Here is a 14,227-nt window from a genome sequence, read left to right on the forward strand (position 1 = left end):
AAGAGCGCGGCTCCGTGCGCCCGGGGGCGACCGCGGCGCTGCCCGGCCCGGGGCTGCGTGCCGTGCCGGGAGGGCTGCGGGCGCATGGCGCTGATCCGCCGGGCCCTGGCTGACACCCGGTGGGCGGCGGGCCGGGCAGCGCGGGGCCTGCGGCTCTGTTTGTTTACGTCGCCGCCTAAAGCCCTGGCCTGGGGCGGTCCCGCCGCTGCCGCATTATGCAAGCGGCCGGGCCGGGGACGTGGCGCGCCGCCTCCCGGCCGGGCTGGCCCCGCGGGCGGTGCCGTGCGGGGCGCCCGGAGCCCGCGGTCCGTGTCCGGGCTGGGCTCGCTGCGGCGCCGCTGGGCTCTGCCGGGAGTGGGGTGTGCGCTGCGCTGCTCTTTGTCTCGCTCTGCGCTAGAGGAACACAGCGGTGCTGCTGCCGGCTCCAGGTTTGATGTTATTGATCGCTGGTGAGGCAGCTCTAGATGAAGCTTAATTTCAAAAATTAATCTGTTATCTGCACCCTAACCAAGCACAAATTCTTTTTTCAATTTTTCTCTTTTTGCTTTTTCCTTTAAGTTAATAGCTTACCTTGTTAGTATTAGTGTTTTAATTTGTCAGAGCACGCAGTGTTAGATGGAGGTTAACCTCCAACATATTTTAAATGTTAATGGTAGGGTGAAATGGTGTATAAGTGGAATTATTTTTATTATATATGTTTTCATTCTAGCACTGCTTCCTATAAAATAACTGTATAAGATGTTAAAAAAATAGGAGATTGCCATTGATTTTGAATAGACACTGGTAGCCTAAGCTGTCATGTAATTAGTCTTTCAGTAAAGCACGTAGCCTCTCAACAGAATGGATCCAGGCTTTGGAAACCTGTTAAAAAAGTGGTTTGTTGAGAGCTGTGGGGAGCATTATACATGTTATTTGTCCAAGTCATTCCTAAGTGAGGAATGTTAGTGTGATCACAGGGAGCTAAATTGCTCCCTGCCTAAGATCTTGTCAGCCCTGTGTTAATAATAAGCAACAGTTCACAAAAGAGGAATCAGACTGGTGCTGTTCTGTCTCGCTTACAAACGTGCCCCAGCTGTTTCCTGTGTGCTTCAAGAACTTCACCAAACTGCTGTGGCATAGCTGAGGCCGAAGGGTCTGTCACATGGACAGGTATTTGCCAAATGCTGAAACAATTAACTTGTTGTTACTTAAAGCAGATACCTTGTGGGTGAGCAGAGGGAACCACGGCTGATGTGGCCCCTCACATGGGGAGCTAAATTGATACTGAAAATACAATCCTCAAAATATTTTTCTCACTTGCTGTGTATTCGTGTGATGCAATTTCAGAGGTTCACTTGGGCTTTCTAAATGTCAGCATTTGGCTGTTGGTAAAATTTCAGCCTTTGCATCAGAGCAGCATGTCCGAATCCTCTGTGCAAGTTTGTTTGCTGTCCAGTGTTAGCACTGCAATGCAGAAGGAGAGACCTGCTGAGTTTGTCCTTGCTCCTGCAGTCAAGGTGCGGTGGGGGGAGAGGAGGGGGCAGAAGAACCCTCTTGTTTGGTTGAACATGAAGGGGTTGATGCTGTAATGCTGTTTCTAAAAATTCTCTCCCAGTTGTTAAAGGGAATGCCCTGACAAATATATCCTCTGACGCTGTTCTAAAACCCAGGTGTCGTCAGCTACTGTTACATAATTTTCTTGCATGTCTAATTTGTTGCTTTAGATGGATTCTGTAATATCTGATACCTCATTAGGACCAACCACAGGCAACAAAATCTGTTCATCATAGTACAAGGTTACCCAGATACCACTTGGTATCTTTGGAATATCACAGTGTGTGTCTTAGGCTCGTGTCCCTTTGTTCAGCACGGCAGTAGATCTGATGTGTGGCGGATTTTTTATTGCTGTGTGTAGCACATCTTTTGGGAAGGTAAAATCTGAGCACAGTACCTTCTCCCACAGGGCTGGGCTGTGTTCAGGCTCATGGTTCATGAGGGAGGCTGTAATGGGTGCTCTGTGTCAGCCCCAGTGCTGCCTGTGTGTCCTCCCAGCTGTCAGATGACTTGGCTGGGGCTGTGGAACCTTTCCCCTGCTTCATTGTGGAGTTGGACTCTCCTGGGTGTTGATACAGCTCATGAGTCTCTTCTCTTAAGGTGGAAAGTGTCAGCTCAAAATGACAAAAATAAAACCAAAAATAATCCAGCCTTCTAGTCCTTGCTGATTTTATCTTTATGTGCAATAAATGGAGAGATATTTTGAAATGATTGAGCCTGTTTACTTTTAGGCTTGTGCACTTGCAGGCCTGTGCGGCAGGATGTGTGATGAAATGTGTGCTAGCATTATGAAAGAGCCTGTTTGTGCACAGGAGGTGCTCGTGGGTTGGCCTTGGCTGCGTGCCAGTTGCCCACCTGGCAGCTCTGTCACCCCTCTCCTCAGGGGAAAAAAGGTGGGAAAAGGCTCAGGGGTCAAGGTAGGGGCAATTTAATGCAGCAAAAATAATTTCTGCAGAAGCAAGGGGAAACAGAAGACTTTATTCTCTGTTTCACCATTAGGGAAGCAGGGCTTCCATATGGATAGGAGCTGCTCTGGAACACAAAGGTCTTAAATGACAAACATCCTCCTTTCTCATTTTTTTTTTTCCTTCTTTTTTTCTTTTTTTAATGTATCAATCTCTGAGTTGATGTCATGTGACCAGGAATGTCCCTTTGGCCAGTTTGGTCACCTGTCCTGGCTGATGCTGTGTCTCCTCCCAGGACGTTGCCCACCGCAGCCTCCTGTGATAGTGGGGAATGTTGGAGAGGCAGCGCTGATGCTGTGTGAGCTCAGCTGAAACTCTGGGTGTTATCCACACCTTTCTAGCTGCCAGAACAAAGCACAGCTCTGTCAGGGCTGTTGTAGGGAAAATTAACTCCCTCTCAGCCAGACCAGTTCAATGGGCTTTGGTTTTCTGCAGCTAAATAAGCAAATTTGGTAATAGAGCAGGCAGAAGTAATCTGACACTAAATATCAGATGTTTGAAAGTGCTAAAGTGCATTCCAGGAATTTTGTGGCACCTGTGTTCTTAGTTGTCTTATTACCTGTGAAAAATCCCATTAAGTATCTATAAAATTTATTAGTTTAAAAAAAAAACCCAGCCATTAAAATGATACTTTGTGAGCTGTATTTTTTCATCTCATTGGAAAAATCTGTGCTGCATATTATCCAGTCAGTTTAAATATAATGTTACCCAAGAGAGTTTTGGGTTGATACCTTTCCATCAGAATTTTTTACTTTTAGCTTATTGGATTGAGATTGGTGGCTTTTTGTGGGGAGAGAAGGGGAGAAATGTGACACTGGTGTGAGTCTGATACTTTTTTGCTTTCTTACCAGCGTGTTGCCAAAGTCTGATTATCCATAATGGATGTGCTAAGTGTAACCAGCCATTCTGCAGTCCTTGCAGTCAGTTTAGAGTTGATAAAATCAGCTTTTCATTCAGGTCTGTCAGGGTAGTTGCTTGAAGTGTTCCCTGCCTAATTTTGAAAGCTCTTTGTCCATGCACCAAAGTTCAAGGCCTTCAGGCTAGTTAGTCTCCACAGTTTAAAAAAATATCCCATTGTACTTCAAGCCTGCCCTTGGACCACCAGAATCAAAGCCTCAATACCTGTTCAAGTTGCTATTAAAAATATTGGTTGTAATGAGTAGAGAGCAGCTAACCTGGCTGCATGTCTGCTGTGAATTTTGATGACTCTGGAATTTGTTCAGTGTTTGTCAGATAGACTGTTATATTCCAGGATTGCCCCAGATTACCTGGTGTGTATTTAGCTAATCCTGAAAAAACATATAAGATGTGGTACAGCAAGCAGCCAGCACCTTTTCAATCATATTGGAAAGGCTGGGGAAGTTAAGGGTGAGGCAGAATAATCCACTAAAGCTGAAGGCTTGTGAAAGGTTTTATTATATCACCAGACCTGTAAGCTGGAAGGTTCAAATTAACTTCAAGATTTGAATTAATAAATCAAGTCCCTGTCCTGGTATATTTCTAACTAGAACCAAAAAATATTTTGGTCTTCCCCATCCAGGATGACATTTATTACCTTGTTTTAGAGGAAATCTATGATACTTTGTGACACTTTAACAGTTGATTGTATTATGTCATCTTTTATTTCTTACCTGCATTTTCTAGAAGTTCTCTTTTAGAATCAGGAAGAGGAGAGTTTGGATTTCTTATTCTTTTCTTCCTATTAATGTTTCCTGTTGGGCTTGTTTTGTTTGTTTGGCTTTTTTAGTGAAGTGCTGATAAGTCTCTGCCAGTGTGATTTGTCTTTCCCATGAGGAGAACTGAGATTCAGGTGCTCACTGCTTTCTTGCACGTGGTTGTAGTGTGTAAAAGCTGACCAAAGGAAGAGGAGCAATTGTTTGTGCCCAGGTTAGCATCTGAATGCCTGTAGCTGCAGCAAATGTGAATTCAGCTTTATTCCTTTTGGACTCAGAGGTTGTTTAAAAAGGGTTGTTGCACAAGGATTTCTAGTTTATAAATCAGCTCAATTGGTTTTATAATATTTGCTGATTAGGAAATACTTATCATTTTTAATGTAGCTCTTCTAATTTGCTTCAGTTCCCCTAAGCAGTTATGATGTGACCCCTCTGAGCTGAAAATTCTTTGCATTCACCTAAAAGCCCATCATGACAGGAGTGGGGAGCAAAAGAGGATTTTGTTAATTCTTTGCCAGCTTCTTTGGTTAAGCAGTGCTGAAAATCTGAAGGAAGGAACATCCTGTTTCAAGGATGCCTGACACTTAGAGGTCAAAGGATTTGATTGTTAAAGCTTTTCATTCCACTTTGGGAATTAAATTATTATCTCTTTTCAGGAACCATCAGTAACTAGACAGCTAAACTTAGCTTGTTTGGCTTTTTCCCTCCCCCTGCAGTAAAATGTTTTTGTATCATGTCTTGAAAGCACAGACTCCTTTTATAAGTGCATTATAATATACCTCAGAGGTTTGATTCCTTAGCAAAAAGCAGAGCTTGTTTTTTCCTTGCTGTGTGTTTGCATTCAGTGCAAGAAAAGATGTTTTTTTCAGAATGAGAGATGGTACTTTGACCCTAAATATAAGAGCAATACCTGTACCTGCAGTTCTGCTAGAAAAAAAACATGCTCTTGCTTGGAGAAGTGGAATTTTTCTTTTCTTCATATGCATCCCTTGGGTAGGCTGAGTAGGTTTTTGAGATAAAATGCATTTTGGGTAGAATTTTGGCAATTTTACAAAGTCAGTTTATCAAAACCTCCTCACAACTGGCTACTCCTATATAGAAAAATAAAGTTATTTTACTAGGCAGTTTACAAAAGCCCACACTTGTCTGGAAAGTAGGTACATAGAATTTTGGCAAGATTGGCTATAAAACCTTTATAGACTTAGGAGGATTTTGGATGATTCTCTAGGAACAATCGGGTAGTTAGTTAATTTGCAGTAGGACACATGCTGGGTTTTGTGAAGTTTAAATTTGAATTTGAGTCGTTGCATTGGCTCTGGAAACAGCTTTTTTTGGCTTTTTTGAGTTTTGTTTTACTTTGTTGGTTTTTTTTTTTTTTTGCAAGCCAAAAGCACATTCTTACTTTGGGGAACTGGGTGCACATATCCGCTTTCACTTTCCTGCTTGACTTTTGCAAGGCATTTTTGCCTCCTCCATTTCCCCTTTGGCTCCTCTGCCCTTTGAGTTAAAGGCTGTCCAAACAGGCATTTGAGGAGCACAGCCAAGCCCCTGGCTACTTGGTGTCATCATAAATGCACACAAGTAATTTATATTCTCTGCATTACACTGAGGTTTTTTTGTCACATTAGACCAGCTTTGTGAGTCCAGTCTTAGTTTCAGCACTGAAACGTGCTGTGCTTCTCTGTCTATAAATAACTGCTAAAAACAAGTGCTAGAATGTGTCACTTAACATACACAGGTGAGAAAGTTCCTAAGGGGCATGCCCTTCATGGAATTCCTGTTTATCAGCTGTGCTTATTTCTAGCTTCAGGAGTCTGGGATTTTATCATTTGAGAAAGATAAAATTTGTGAAAGGCAGATGCAGAATTGGAATATGTGACCAGAAACCTTTATATGTCTACTGTTTTTTTTTTTTTTGCTCTCATTGTATTACTGAAAAGTCATCTTCCTTGACATGGAGAGAGAAAATAAAGGAGGAGAAAAAGGAATGTAAAGGCAGCTGTAGTTACAGTAGGAATAGAGGAGAAGGAGGAGAAAATCCAGAAGAAACAGTTCTGAAGGCTCAATACCTGCAATAACATTCTAAATGCCCACAAAGAATGAGGTTTGATGATGAGCTTCTTTTTCCTGTTTGGTATCTGCCTTTTGCTTTCAAGGCATATTTAGCTGTCCTGTGCCCTTTGAAGGCAAGGGTTTCCCCTTGTAGTAGTAGAGCTAATGAAAGGCAAATTTTTGTTCAATGTTGTTAGTTCTTTCTGATGTTGTTATTAAAAGATTGCTGACTAAGATTGTACTGAAATAAAGTGCTATTTGTCCTGTTCAAAAATAGCAATAGTAACAATCTACTTCCTTAGTTAAAAGAAAACCCCAACCAAACAAAACACATGCAGAACAAAAAGCCCTTCACTGTGATGTAGAGAACTGGATTAATTGAAAGCATTGCAAAATTCATTCTGCACATAATAATTACAGTTATTTTGTAGCTCGTGTCCAGATGGATATACTTGGGGGATGACAGTCTAGCAACATCCATATGTGGACTTTACTATGACTGCTGCTTTTGTAAATAATATAAAAGGATGTGATATATCAATATTGTTTCTGCTGTAATGGTGAAAATGGGCTTCTGCCAGTTCTTTTCCAGTCAAGGTGTTGTGCATTGGAGGAGAAAATTGAGGCAGAGTCAGTCTTCAGCTGCAGTCCTGGCTAAAGGCAGTCTCGTCCTGCTGGGCTGCTTTGAAGGCTGCTTGGTGCTTCCAGTTGCTCCTGGTGCTTCCAGTGAAAGCCTGGAAGTGAGGGAGCAGAGTCTGCAGGCATGGACAAGTGACAGCAGAGAGCTCTCATCTCTTATGTGTTGTTCCCCTTTTCCTTCAGGATGGTTGTGCTTCTCTGTGCAAACTTCCTTGTGCTTTGTAGAGCATGCTGAAGAGTAGCACTGAGACAGAAGTTACTGTTTGCCAGGGGTCCTGATCTTAAATCCCTTAAAACCTTCCAGTGGCCTCCTTGGAAGCAAAATTAGAGAGTTTAGAAAAAAATCTCTGCTGAAGACTGATAAATGCTGCAGGATACTGGTACTTGCATATGGTATTTGATTTAGTGGTCTTTTTCTTATGCCAGTGTTGCAGCTGGATGCTGTTTTCTGGGTCTGCAGCTGCTTTTAAAGAGCTTTCTACTTCTACTGCTCACTCAGGCAGTAATATCACAAGTGGCTTGCTTCCCTGTAGGTGGTGGGGTTTCTGTTTCCTCTTACTTAGAGCAGCACCAAATGAAGTGATTGTTCCTCAAATTAGTTCTCTTTCTTCCCACTCTAGGAGATTTCAACGATCCCAAGACAAAATTTCTGCAGAAATGAGCTCTTGTCAAGTCACTTTTGAAATAAGGGGACCATCAGCACCAGGTACTCAAATCATACTTTCTCCTTTCTGTATGGTTGGTGTAGGAGACAACTTAAAAGAGGAGTGTTCAAAGGCTGCCTTGTCTGTTTTCCTCAGAGATAAAAGAACACATTAGATCAAATATCAAGATGATAAATCATTGTAAAATATATTAAGACATTTTACCAATGAATTTGAAAATGAGAGTTGGGAAATAAATTTTACCTCTTTCTCCAAACAAAAATTTCATATTGTGCTGGGGATTTTGATGCTAGCTGAGATGGTTATGATTGGTTTAAAATCTTCTCTCTTTAGTACCTTTTTATTCCATGGAAACAAGCATTTGTATTCTGACCCATGATACTTAGGCATGCACTGATGTGTTTGTTCTGTTTTTTTATTCTCTCTGTATCCCTGTTGAAAGTTCTCACAAGATGTGACCTCTATCAGAAGTTACAGACAGAAAGAATATGCAGCTTAATTCAGTATTCTGTCTATGCAAAGAAAAAAAAGTGTAAAATAACTTCTGTTACCCAAATGAGGAGCACAAGGTATCACATGAGGTAGAACATAACAATCTGGTATTGGTCAATTGTGCATATTATATTGACCTTCATCTTCAGGAACTTGGAAGGAAGGAAGGTTTAACCACAGTTGTTAACTGAGGTCCACAAAACTGCTCCCAGCCATGTTCCTTCCCAGCTTCTTTCCCAGCCCCCTCTCTGGTGTGGAGAGAACAGAAGAGGCCTTGATGCTGTGAGCACTGCCCAGAAGAAACTGAAATATCCCTCTATTATCAGCACTGCTTCCAGGACAAATTCAAAACACAGCCCCTGCTAGCTGTTGTGAAGAAAATTAACTCTACCCCAGCCAAAATCAGCACAGAAGTTCACCAAAAAAGTAATGGATTGTTGCCTTACAGAAGCAGATGAATGTGGGAGCAGATTGGCAAAATTCCTGTGCCAGGCCAATACCAGATGGCAGAAGTGTCTCCTGTAGTTGTAGGGGAAGAAAATGATAAAACATTGTACAGGTTTTGATATCTGCCCTGTGTTAGATCTCTCCTGTGTTTCTCCCTCGTGATTTGGCGTTTGGGAACTGAAAACTGCTACTCAGTGTCAACATAAAGCTGTTAGTGAGGAGTAGAGTTTTCTGTAGTATTCTGGAGAAAATTTTAGAACTTGAGAGTAAATTAACCTTAGCTCAAGACCTGTGTGGCTGTACCATGGAGTATTGCAAGCGGTGCTCTCTTTGTCCTGCTCACACTGTTGCTTCCACAGCTGTGGTGGCACTGTCACTAGCAAAGCTGACTTTGGATGTGTAACTTCTTCCTGTGCTAATAATATCTGCAATGAAAAGTAGGATTAGTGAGAACCAGGTCCTGCCTCAATGGCTGCTCACAAAGAATTATCTGAAAATACAGCATAAAGAGATGGCACAAAAGGGTACTTCTGCTTATGACAACATTGATATTGTTGGGGTTTTTGTTATTATTGTTGGATGAGTGAGGCTGTTAGTAAGCTTTGAGTTGGGGCACAAAGCGTAGATTAACCTTCTTTGCTGAAGGAGCTCTGCCAGGAGCAGCCTTGAATTCCATGACAAGGAGAGGGGAGAAGCTGAGAGCCCCTGAGCTTGAATTGCAAACCCGACCCAAACCCCCTGAGTTCAGAATTGCCTATGGGGAGGAGGCAGTTTGCCCTGCATTTCACTTTGGCTTTACTGGGATAATTAAGGCAGTGTTTTACAAATCCTAATTCAGCCTCAGTGCAGTTCCTGAAGGGAGTTTAAGGTGGCTGCACATCCTATTCAAGCATTGCCTTTTGTGTGTGGTGCCTTACTGAGTGAGAGGTGCGCGCTGGATGTTCACATTTTGTTTAAAATGGGAGCCCAGAGAACTCTCCCAGCTGGCACCTGTTGAGAGGAATACAATTATATGGCACTTCAAGGTTGGCTGTGTGGACATGAAGATGTATTAAGTACTGCTGTTTTAAAGGGATGTTAAAAGAATTTTAGCTTCTTTTTAATATTTCTACCCAGAAACTACCTGTGTGGTGTTCAGGTGGTCTTCCCTCCCCACTTTATCTCCTCCCTCACATGCCTCAGGATAGGGTGGAAAAGGGAAAGCTGACATAGGTAATTGCATACTAAATATACTCATAATGTAGATTTTTACCTACATTTGTGTGCTTACAGTGAGCATCCAGAAAGCTCAGGCTTCTTTTTTTTTCTTAATTAATTACAGCAAAAGATTTTAAAAAACACAACTGTTGAAGTTCAAGGTGTGATGTAAAATTATTTCAGTAAGCTGCTTTCAGAGAAATGTTGTCCTGTAGATTTTTTCCGACCCCTGGGTCTGCAGAGGTTTCTTTCATAAGCAGGCCTGTGGTATCCCTTAGTAGTTTAACTGGAGAAAAGGGACACAATTTTAGAGACAAAAGGGCATCTTCAAAACTGTAACTGTGTACTTTGAAGCGTCAGCTGTGATTTGTGGCTTAGGAAGAGGTAATGTACACTTGCTGCACATAGCTGGTGTACTTTGTATCTTGGGATTATTGTGTCTCCCACACTGCTCATTTTGAGAACAGGAAATAAGTCAGTGATGCTTGTATCATTCTTTTGTGGTGCCTAACTGTACTTTAAAACTCCATATTTTCTCATTCTGCAACAGCTTTTTATTATGTCTAAAAATCTTGTTGAAACCCTGTGAGAGCAAAATTCTAATTTGTTCTTTCCATTAGTATTTATCCTTGCTGTTCTAACAGTCATACATACAGGGTAAGTTGCAGTGGTCACTTGGGATATCCCAAAATTAAATATGCTGTTGTGACCTTTTGGGTTCTGTATGTATGTATGCATTAAGAGAAGTGTGACAATTTCGTGTGGATTTTTTGTCTAACAATGTTATGTTTTGATACCCAGTAAAAACTGAAAGCATAGCAGCAAAATTAACTTTATTACTTTTGGGAATCAAATTAATTGGGGATGTTGCCTTGGGAATAATGCTAGCAACCTCCTGTTTGTCTGTGCTTTCTAAGTTTTTGGTATGAATTTGAGGGAATATGGACATACATTAAAAAATACAGAATATTTAGGGAAATAACAGTGTTATCTTGAGATTAAACATTTTCCTGGGAAATTTGCCTGCTGCATTCCCAGAGATGTTTTGAACATTGTTCCTTAAGAATGATTTGGAAGCCAACCCTTTTAAGGGCTGGAGTTGTCATTAGTCCCTCTCTCAGGTCTTTGGGATGGTGAAGGAAATGCTGTTGTAGTTTTGGGTGATTCCCAAGGATTCCTTTGAAGGATTCCTTTCTGGACAGGATGGATTTTAAATGAGTGATTCTGGTGTATATATTTAAAATACTTGGAAGTTTGACTGTGGCTGTACTTTCTAATGCCATCTAGCCTGAAGTAATGTTGATTGTGGGTATTTTTCTGTTTGGATTTTTTAGGAGAGGTTTTTGCAATATGTGGGAGTTGCAGTGCTTTGGGAAATTGGAATCCCCAGCTTGCAGTGGTCCTCCAGATTACGGATGAGTAAGTTGGTCTTGATTTTTGGTTTTTCTGGGGGGATTTTTTTCTTCTGTTTTGAATTTTATTTACTTATTCCATTTGAAGTAGCTGGAGTTCTGGAGCAACAAATTTATTCTGTCTTTGAGTTTGTAAACTCCTGAGCTGCATATACTGGTAGTAGAACTTAAGAATTTCCTGTATTGCCCCTGAACACTTTGGACACCTAGGAATTTAAGGAAATATAAAACTTGGGTGTGCTTTTCTAGTTACAGATGATGCTTCTGCTGTTGTGGTTGGCATTTCAGTAGTTTAGCTTTAGATACTTGGAGTATGAAACTGCTTTAGGGCAATTCTCAATCCCATGGCTGTGCAGCAAGTTATAGGAGATCTATAGGATAAAAGGAAAGACTATAAAAAAGTTATTATTGTGCTAGAAAGTGATAGGGAGGAGATTATTTAAACTGAGAGTTGCACTGAAATTCTTAAGGGGGAGGGGATGTATGAGTGTACACAAAAAAAGCTTAAATGCAGTGAAAAAATTCAGTATTTTTTTTAAATGGTGCCAGCTTATGGCAGCTTTGTGGTGAAGGAAAATAAGGTTTGCAGGCTGTGTCTGTAATTCTCTCAGTGGCTGGCTGTGTGATCTTGGATGAGTCTCTGAATCACTTCACCATGTTTTCCCCATCTGTTCAATGGGGATGAGAATTCTTGCTCTCTTAGAGCATTTCAGATCTGTCAATCAAAAAGTTCAGTGTCATTTCTAAGTACATCTTGTGTTCTGTGCATGTTTGGCTAAGCTACTTTGTAATAACTTTCCTTGCAACAATATACTAGACTTTATTTTAGGATATTACTTAGACATGTGTCTGAGGTGGCTGTTAGGCTGTATTTTGAAACTTATTTTTTTGGTTGGCTGTTTTCTTTTTTCTTCACAGTATGTTTGAGAGAAGATGGAGAACTACTGTAGAGCTTCCTAGAGGAGTTCCTGTTCAGTATCGGTATTTTAAAGGATACTTTCTAGAACCTAAGGTATGTACAACCTTGTCTACTTTGTTGGCTCATCCTTAGGAGAAATTCCCATACTTGAAATAAAAAGAGGATTTCCTGAGTTAAAGATGAGATTTTTTTAGAAATAAGTCTTGAATTGCTACATGTGAAACACTAAAACATGTGTGGAAATACAGTTCACTTCTGGCAATACATGACCATATGCTCTTAACTGTAATTATATTCTCTTCTTTCTTTTATCAGTGTTAGTGTTCTAGAAATATCAGTGGTAAAGAAATCCTTGACATTGTTATAGAGCTTAAATAATATGGTGAAGTTCTCATAGTTAGAATATAGTTGCATATGGACTTCAGCAGGGCATGGATCTCAAGTGATCCATGGAAGGAATGTGATAGTATCTCATATCTATCCTGTATGATAGCATGGAAGCAAGTGATAATAGGAGAAAAATGATCAGTGTAGGAGGTGCATTAAAATTTTTAAAGTTTTTGATATCACTGCAGATTTGTTTTTGTGAAGCATGAGAAGTATTAACCAGACTTTGTGCTGCATAATTAACATAAGTTAATCTCTTGAAGTGAAAAGGTGAAACAAGGGATGAGGCATCCCATTGTTTTCTGTATGTTTGTATGTAGGTATTTGCACGACTTGGAGGGGGAAAAAAGAGCCAAGAGACACAGACAGATGTGTTTTTACAGGTATTGATGTCAAAGTTGCATATGACTTAAAGTTACATAAATTAGAGTTTAATGTATGTGGCAGTGTACTGGTTTGTAAACATTGCACTAGGGCAGGGGGAAGTTCTTCAGATGGGAAGAGGCTGCCTCCAGGAAAAAGCTGGGCTAAGTTGGGAAAATAAGCAGCTACTCTTGTACTGTTTTTCAGAATAACAAGTAATAACCTTAAGAAATGTAATGCTGCCTTTGCTGTCTTTCTTATTCTATTAATATCCTGTAGCTATTCACCCTGGGCTTTAGTTCCTCATTGAAACTGGGATTATGAATGCTGTAGCTAAATGTGCAAAGGAGTTACAGAACCATCTCATCAATACCTTTTAAAAATTTCAAATTACTGTCAAGAGCATGTAAGTTTTTGTCAGCCTTTTTTTAACTAAAAAAATCACATTTGATGGAGGTATCATTTCAGTGAAGGGTACTAATTTCAAATGAAACACAGTTCTGTTTTTTTCATTAGAGCATGTGAAACAGTCTAGTCAGAAACTGGTATTTAAATTGCTACTTTGAGGCAAAAGAAGGGAAGGACAGTAATAGATTTTGCTGAGTTCAAACTGAGGCCAAAAGTAGATTAATTCTTACAGCTCAGCAACTCTGATAGGACTCTTGCATTTTGTTTTGTTTTTGCAAATGACCAGAAGTTTAAAAGTCCAGAAGTTTAAATGTAAGCAAATGTAACACACTCAAAAAGCAGAGTTAGTGAGCAGAGGCTGAGCCATGGTTGATACACAATACAATTTCTGTTTTACCATTTGCAAAAGTTTACCCTCTGTATTGGTGAGTGTGTTTCTTTGAGTAGGTGCTCTGTATCTGCACCCTTATGCACCGTGTGATGCAGGGTCTGCCAAGGTAAGTATGAATTTAATGCAATACCAGCATAAAGAGCAGGAGAAAAGAAACCACCCTACAAAACAAAGTGAATTCCTGGGGTGCAGGTTGTCACCTTAGTGGTGTCTGACTTGTACCTGTTAAATGCACAGGACTTCTTATAAAATAAAGTCTTGAAGGAAAGCAATCCAGTTACAATGTAGTTTTCTTCCTCTTTTTGTAAACCTATTGCAGAACAATGAAAAAGTAACAGGAATATCATGTACAGTATAGTGCAAGTGAGACAGTACATGGAGAACTTTAGCATTAAGGAAATGCTGATAAGGAAAATATACTTTAAAGTTAAATTATTCTGCTTATTTTTATTTCAGAATTTTTTTCATTAGGCATTGCATGTGATTAATCTCCTAAATTTGACAAGCTGGCAATATATGATCTCTGACATTTAATTTTTTATATCAATTTTATGTGTAGTAAAACAACAGTGTAATCTTAACTATATGTTCAAGTCTGAGTATATGAATTTGACATCACATAGTTATTAAATCATGCTGAGGACAGATCCACCTGAAGTCAGCAACTTCTACAGCAACTGCATC

At 40.4% G+C, this 14,227-nt stretch overlaps 1 protein-coding gene across 6 annotated transcripts in view; it reads left to right on the forward strand.

Annotated features, from left to right (window-relative positions):
• Positions 1–14,227, forward strand: part of GPCPD1 (glycerophosphocholine phosphodiesterase 1) — a 42,424-nt gene that overhangs the window by 965 nt on the left and 27,232 nt on the right. For 3 of the 6 annotated variants that reach the window (XM_063152378.1, XM_063152380.1, XM_063152374.1), the window contains exons 2-5: positions 7,483–7,568; positions 10,998–11,082; positions 11,994–12,087; positions 12,702–12,764. In XM_063152378.1, coding sequence (XP_063008448.1) covers positions 7,520–7,568; positions 10,998–11,082; positions 11,994–12,087; positions 12,702–12,764 — 291 coding nt within the window. In that variant the 5' untranslated portion in view covers positions 7,483–7,519. Of the gene's footprint in view, positions 1–314; positions 450–7,482; positions 7,569–10,997; positions 11,083–11,993; positions 12,088–12,701; positions 12,765–14,227 lie in introns of those variants that run through there. The other 3 variants (XM_063152377.1, XM_063152376.1, XM_063152379.1) reach the window with 3 other exon arrangements.

The sequence above is a fragment of the Melospiza melodia genome, chromosome 3 (assembly GCF_035770615.1).
Source record: "Melospiza melodia melodia isolate bMelMel2 chromosome 3, bMelMel2.pri, whole genome shotgun sequence".
Classification (NCBI taxonomy): Eukaryota; Metazoa; Chordata; class Aves; order Passeriformes; family Passerellidae; genus Melospiza; species Melospiza melodia.